General features: G+C 41.6%; 1 protein-coding gene across 2 annotated transcripts; it reads left to right on the forward strand.

Moving 5' to 3' along the window:
• Positions 1 to 1248: 1248 nt before the first annotated feature.
• Positions 1249 to 6429, forward strand: LOC123511337. 2 transcript variants are annotated; one of them, XM_045267138.1, is made up of 3 exons: positions 1249 to 2572; positions 2841 to 3124; positions 3356 to 6429. In XM_045267138.1, the coding sequence occupies exon 3, from the start codon at positions 5107 to 5109 to the stop codon at positions 5797 to 5799; it is 693 nt and encodes a 230-aa protein (XP_045123073.1). In that variant the 5' UTR covers positions 1249 to 2572; positions 2841 to 3124; positions 3356 to 5106; the 3' UTR covers positions 5800 to 6429. The 2 variants fall into 2 exon arrangements, with proteins under 2 accessions (XP_045123073.1, XP_045123074.1); XM_045267139.1 differs by having other exon boundaries at positions 2965 to 3124.
• Positions 6430 to 6941: the final 512 nt, after the last annotated feature.

Genomic DNA, 6941 nt, shown 5'->3' on the forward strand with positions numbered 1-6941 from the left:
GAAATATTTTCTTATATCTAACCTGCAGCCTTGCTTTCTAATCTTCCTGCCATGATTTCTAGTCCTACTTCCCTCCTCTAAGGTAAAGAAAGATCTCACATCTATGTAGTTTGTATCTGAGAACATTTTAAATAACTATCATATCCCCTCTTATACATCTCCTCTCAAATGAAAACATGTTTAATTCCTTTAATCTATCTCTATACTCCAGGTGCTTTAATGCTGGTATCATCCTAGTTGCTCTTCTCTGAACTGCTTCTAACATGTTGATATCCTGCCTATAATGGGGTGACCAGGCCTGTATGCAATACTCTAAATGGGGCCTAACATAGGAATTATATAAGCTATGCACCACTTCCTTACTTTTATAACTAACATTTCTATTTATAAAACCCAGGATCCTCTTTGCCCTATTTCTTGCTTCTAAACATTGCTTTGAAAATTTCATAGTCCTGTCTATCACTACTCCTAAATCCTTTCCCTCCTCTACTGCCTCTAGCCAACATCCCTCCATCTCATAGCTAAAGTTTGTGTTGTTTTTACCTAAATACATAATCTGACACTTTTCAGAATTAAACTCCATCTGCCACCTGTCTGCCCATGCTATCAGCCTGTCCAGGTCTCGTTGTATTCTGTAATTGTCCTTTTCACCCTGTACTGCACATGCTATCTTAGTATCATCTGCAAACTTTGATACTTTGCTAATTCCTATATCTAAATCGTTAATGTACACCAAGAAAAGAAGAGGTCCTAGCACTGATTCTTGGGGTACCCCACTAACCACTTCCTTCCACTCAGACATTGCCCCATTTAATACTACTCTCTGTTTCCTATCAGAAAGCCATTCACTAATCCAATCAACTAACCTACCCCCTATCCTATGTAGTCTCAATTTGTACACTAGCCTCCTATGCGGTACCTTATCAAACGCCTTGCTAAAATCTAGATATATAACATCTATGCTATTTCCATCATCTAACTCCTTGGTAATATATTCTAAGATATCGAGCAAATTTGTAAGACAGGACCTCCCTGATCTAAAGCCATGTTGGGTATCTCTAATTAATCTATTCTCATTTAAATGTTCCCAAATACTACCCTTAATGATTCTCTCTAGTATCTTACATACTATACTAGTTAAACTGATCGGTCTATAATTATTTGCATCATCCTTCCTACCTTTTTTAAATATTGGTGTAACATTAGCTAACTTCCAGTCCTGAGGTATCTCAGCAAACCTAAGTGATCTTTCAAAGATTAACTTAAGTGCTTCATAAATACTGTCTACACCCTCCCTAAGTACTCTAGCATGTAGCTCATCAGGACCACTAGCTTTCCTATCGTCTAGTTCAAGAATAAATTTCCATACCTGGAAATGGAAGAGTAGGGCAGGAAGTCTGAAGCATTAATGTTTTCCCTCCCTCCCCCCTCCCTCATCATTCATCACATTCACACCTGTTCCCCATCCCCATCCCTGTCCCTGAGGGGTCCCTGCCTTTCAATGTCACACATAAGCGGCGAAGTCGTTCAGTATCCCCAGAAGCCAGCGTAGAGAGGTTGACTATCATGTCAAAACTAAAGTTATTTGTGCATCAGAAGCAGAAGGCTTACTGAAAGAGCCAACTTGTCGTAAACACTGGGTTCACCCACTTAAAGCTAAACGAGAAACAAGTAAAAGATTTGAAAAGTTTTATGAGAATATACGAAAATATGATGAAAGATTTTTGTGAGTATTACAGAATGTACAAACTTTCTTTTGATGAGCTGCTGGAAGTGCTGAGGCCTCATATCTCCAAGCAAATTACAAAGTTTCGAAGATCATTATCTCTAGAAGAAAGACTAACAATTACACTAAGATGAGTGAAAAAAAAAAAAACTGACTATTTATTCAGACTGAAAAACATGGGGATGTAATACAGTAACTGTAGGCGCTCTAGGAGGATCTCTAGTGACTCACGACTGACGTGTGTTTACTGATCAAAGATATCGTTGTAGGGTCGAGGGAAAGCAGTATTTCCTCTGACAATTTATTTTGGTAGGCTTGACCGTAAGAACTGTTTGGACAAAGTTTCCCTATATTAAATCTTATAAGTAACATTATTCACTTGTACAAACACTTTCAATACATTATACTAGTTATAAACTCCACATCAATCAATTTGGCACTATAACATTAGGTTAATACTACAAAAATACAATGTTTACCTTATCGTTTCCCTGCGCACGTCTGAATCTCGCGCCCTCTCTCTCGTGAGTGAAGACTCGTGATGCCCTGAGGCTAACCCTGAGCAAGGACCCTCTACTATAGAGAAGGACCCGCCACCCCTATGGGGAGATTGGTCGTCGCTCTCGCTCGCCGGGACGGTGGCGCCTCTAGCGGCCAGAGGGAATCATTACTGTTGCCGCCTCTGTAAACAAACCCGTGATGGGTGTTTATTGTGAATAAAAACGATTTTCCATTTAATTTTCATAACAGTATGGGGATTATTGGTTGCTCTGCGATAAATTGCTCCAATAATTCAAAGTGGAACAGGGATTTATCCTTTTTTCGCTTCCCAAAAGACCCTAATAGGTGAGTTTTTCCGTGTGTTTGTTTTCCGGACTGCACTATCGTAATAAAAAGTTTGCTAATGTTATTGTTAGTTATTTGTCAGTGTTTTGCTTTAAGATGGACGCTAGGCGTCGCCCAGGACTGTATACATACAATACCACTTACTATGGTCCCAACAGCACAGAGAATGTAGTAAAATAGAGAGCATACAGTAATGCCTCGTGTGTGAGACTCTGAGTTGAGTACTTTCAATCTTTCCCCCCTCTTAAACTACAATCTATATTCTCAGGCTAAAACAATGGGTTCAGGCTTGCAGACGGAAGGATATAATGAAAGTGACTGCAGAGTATGCCTATATCAATTTAAGACTCTGCAGTCAACATTTCATGGATTCCTGCTTTATGAATGTGCAGGAGAGAAGGAAATTGGTGTGGGATGCAGTTCCCACTCTGTTTGATATTCCAAACCCTCCTCGCAAATCTCCGAAGAGGAAGCCGCCCAAATTCCGTGATCCATCTCCTCCAGCAAGAAAAAAAAAAAAGTTATTAAGTAACCCAGAGGAGCCTGATACAGGTAATTCATGGATTTGTCTTTTGTTCTTCACATTTAAACAAAACTCACAGTACTGTCTCTCTGAATGTGAGGATAAAATTACTGTACAGTACAGGTATACCTATTCAAAATTAACTGTTACAACACCATCTGATCATGTGTGCTAGACTTATGTTGGTATTTATAATACTACTTATAGGTTCCAGGTACATTTACACCTTAATTGTTACAAATTTCCATAACTCATCACAGATAAACCAGATGCTGGTAGCCCATCTCTACCTGGTGCTGATGGAAACTCATCATCTCTACTTGATGCTGGAAGTTCCTCAACAACTGACCCAGATACACCATCAGAGCCCAAAACAGCTCATGTATCATCACAAACTGGAAAATACATAAGTTAAATAATGATTTTCAAAGCTCTCAAGTTAAGAAGGAAAGTAGGAAATCTTTGATTTTAAAACATAAGTAATATTTTATAAAGAAGTAATGCCTTTTTTTTTTCTTTGGTGCTAATTGTACCGTACAGGTGTGTGTCTCAGTACTGTACTGTATTATCAATGTACTGTTGCTAAGTTTATGCCTTTTTTTTTTTTCCTTGGTGCTAATTGTACCGTACAGGTGTCTCAGTACTATACTGTATTATCAATGTATTGTACAACTATGAGTTGCAAAGTTTATACCCTTTTTTTGAGATGGTGATATCATTGTACTGTATACAGTACTACATGCTGTCTCTCACTATATCATTAATGTACTGTACAACTATGAGATGCAAAAGTTTTTCCCTTCTTTTAGAATAAGGATTAACTAAAGTACGGATTGATATCGGATATTTTTTCTAAACCTAGTTTTTTACCCATATCTTCGGTCCTACTAACACCAATTTTTCATGCAATTTATAGGTAGAAAATTGGGAATGCAGTACAACTATATATAATTCCTCCAGGTCCTGTATTTTTGTCTTGTACCTTTTCTTCACTCCAGGGTCACAGAACCCAAAGCTTTTAGAGATGGGGGGAGGTGAATGAGGAAGGGTGGATTGCCGAGAGATGGTGTTTAGTAAGGGACTAAACTTGTTTCTGTCATTTCCACCGGTACCCAGTTCAGCCATCCAGATTTCCCTGAAAAAGTAGTTAAAACACACTGACTATTTACTAATTCTATTTTTCAAATGTAATCCTTCAAATCTCTCTCTCTCTCTCTCTCAGGAGGTCCAAGGTAACCCTCTGCTTCAGCTTTTTAATATGTGCTTTTGGATGGGATACATGCCACAGGCCTGGACCACCAGCATTATAGTGCCTATACCAAAACCCGGCACTGATAAATTTCACCCCATCTCCCTGACATCGTGTTTCAGCAAGGTGCTTGAACGGATCTTCCTTAACCGTCTGCTGTTCCGTCTACAATCCAAGCTTTCGCCACGACTGTCTGGTTTTCTGCCTCAGCGAGGGACACATCACTGTCTTTTAGAGCTTTACACCCGCCTCTCACCCTCCAGTGTTGTAGCATTCATCGACCTTAAAAGTGCCTTTGATATTGCCAACCAGGAAGTCATACTTGATCAGCTTGTCGCCTTTGGTGTTAAGGGAAACTTGTTGAGATGAATACACAGCTACCTCAGCAACAGAACTGCTCGTGTCCTTTTTAGGGGCGCGTACAGTACCTCTAAAAGTTTTGATTTGGGTGCTCCACAGGGTGGCGTTCTTAATCCATTTCTCTTCAATGTCCTTGTACACCGACTCCTTTCTCTTCTCCCTGACATCCCCGTCATTTCAATCACTTGTTATGCTGATGACATATGCATCCATTCTAACTCACCCCAGGATCTTCAGCTCTTCCTTCACGCGTTTTATGCATCATCATCTGATTGTGGCCTCGTCATTTCCCCTGAAAAGAGTAGGATTTTCTCCACCCGCTTCCTTCGAACACTCCCTGTCTTCACTGTGGGTGGCAGTGTTGTCCCTCACTGCACACAGTACATCTACTTAAGAGCGCCCATGCGTGTCACCCCAGCCATACCTGCACGACAACGTGTCCATCCCATCATTAAGGACCTCCTGGATAGACTAGAGCAGCGCTTTATCCCTGTCAAGTGGCTTGCCAACAACATAAAAGGAGTCTCTATCCCTGTAGCCAAGACAATATACATCGTGTTTCTTCGATCCCTCGTCGACTACCTTTCCCCCGCGCTCTGTCACCTCTCCAAGACATCATTGCAACCACTTGAAAAATTTCAAAACAAAGTCATGCAGTTTATCCTGGGTTGCCCTGCCTCCACCAGAATAGTTAACATGCTGTCTGAGCTGAATTTAAAGCCACTTGTTGATAGAATCTACACGAACGTCACATACTTCAGTATCAAGTGTCTGCGCTCTCCTCATCTTGCTCCTCACTACTCCTGTGTCATCCGAGCAGCACTCGACCCCGTTACACCCCGGCTTTCACTTCGCCCTGGCGGACGTACCCTTGTCTGCACGGTCTGTGCAGCATGTGCCGTGTTCTCCCCTACTATGGAGCCCCCAGGGGGGGATGGATGGGTTGGCCGTCGTTTACCCAACGCGTCGAGTTCCACCTACTGTGAGCTCAATGGCCTATTGGACGCTGTTACCATCCTTACTGAGAGGGGACTGGACGGGGTGATCGTCTGTGACTCTAAGTCTGCCCTTCACGTCTCCAAGACCTGCTTATGACCATGTAGTACGAGACATATTGTGTCGGCTGGCCACTGCCCATGACAGTGCTTTAGTTGTGTCCTTTCTATGGGTGCCGTCTCACGTGGGACTCACAGCTAATGATACTGTGGACGGTCTTGCTAAGGCTGCATGTGGTCTCCCCTTGCCTGCAGTGCGTGCCGCGCCCTCCTTACGGTGCTACAGAAATACACTGTTTTCTGCTGTTAATGCCCTGACAGTGAATCGTAGGAATACCGAGCGTGCTGATAGTGTATCCATACAGCATTATGACAACTTCATTGACACCACGCACAAATATTGCCGCCACGGACTCATGGTCCGCAGACACAATGTCATAAGTGCTAGGCTTAGATTAGGTTACCGACCAGTGTGGCAGGTTTCCCAGGCTGAGGATGTGCCTCACTATTCCACCTGTAAGTTGTGTCACCTTGCCAATGCCAATACCCTCGAACATTATTGTCTCGCGTGCCCCACAGTGAGAGACTTGCTACCACAAGGGCAGGATTTAATATCTGTATGTAAGTAAATATTTCCTTCTGAATGATAACTTGGATTTGATGCTCATGAGACATCAATATTTTGGTGGTTACTAAATGCAAATATTTAAGTTTTCTAATGTGTGTGTGTGTGTGTGTTTGTGTGTATGTATTTACCTAATTGTAACATACGGGAAAAGAGCTATGCTCGTACTGTCCCGTCTCCATATCTACTAATGTCCAGCTTTTTCTTAAAATCATGAATATTCCTTGCGTTGATCACTTCCACGTCTAAACTATTCCATGCTTCCACCCTTCTATGAGGGAAGCTATATTTTTTCACCTCTCCTATAAGTGGCCATTTTTAGTTTTTTTCCCATGCCCTCTCGACATTCTTTCATTCCACATACACAGATCTTCCCTATCCATTTTTTTCCATGCCAATCATCACTCTGTATATTGCTATCAGGTCTCCCCCTTTCTCTTCTGTTTTCCAGGGTCGGAAGTTGCATTCTGTTCAGTCTGTCTTCATAAGTCAAATCTCTTAAGGTGGAAATTCGATGACTCGATATCAATATCGGTTTTTTGGCTCTCCATTCCTATTTTTCACTGAATTCAATAATATTTATACACAAGGTGTACGTTTATGGTGTACATCTTCAG

Source organism: Portunus trituberculatus, chromosome 31 (assembly GCF_017591435.1).
Source record: "Portunus trituberculatus isolate SZX2019 chromosome 31, ASM1759143v1, whole genome shotgun sequence".
In the NCBI taxonomy this organism is placed as follows: Eukaryota; Metazoa; Arthropoda; class Malacostraca; order Decapoda; family Portunidae; genus Portunus; species Portunus trituberculatus.

What these genes read in the sequence shown, in the direction of transcription:
- LOC123511337 (XM_045267138.1), top strand. Translation starts at nt 5,107, where the DNA reads ATGCGTGTCACCCCAGCCATACCTGCACGACAACGTGTCCATCCCATC.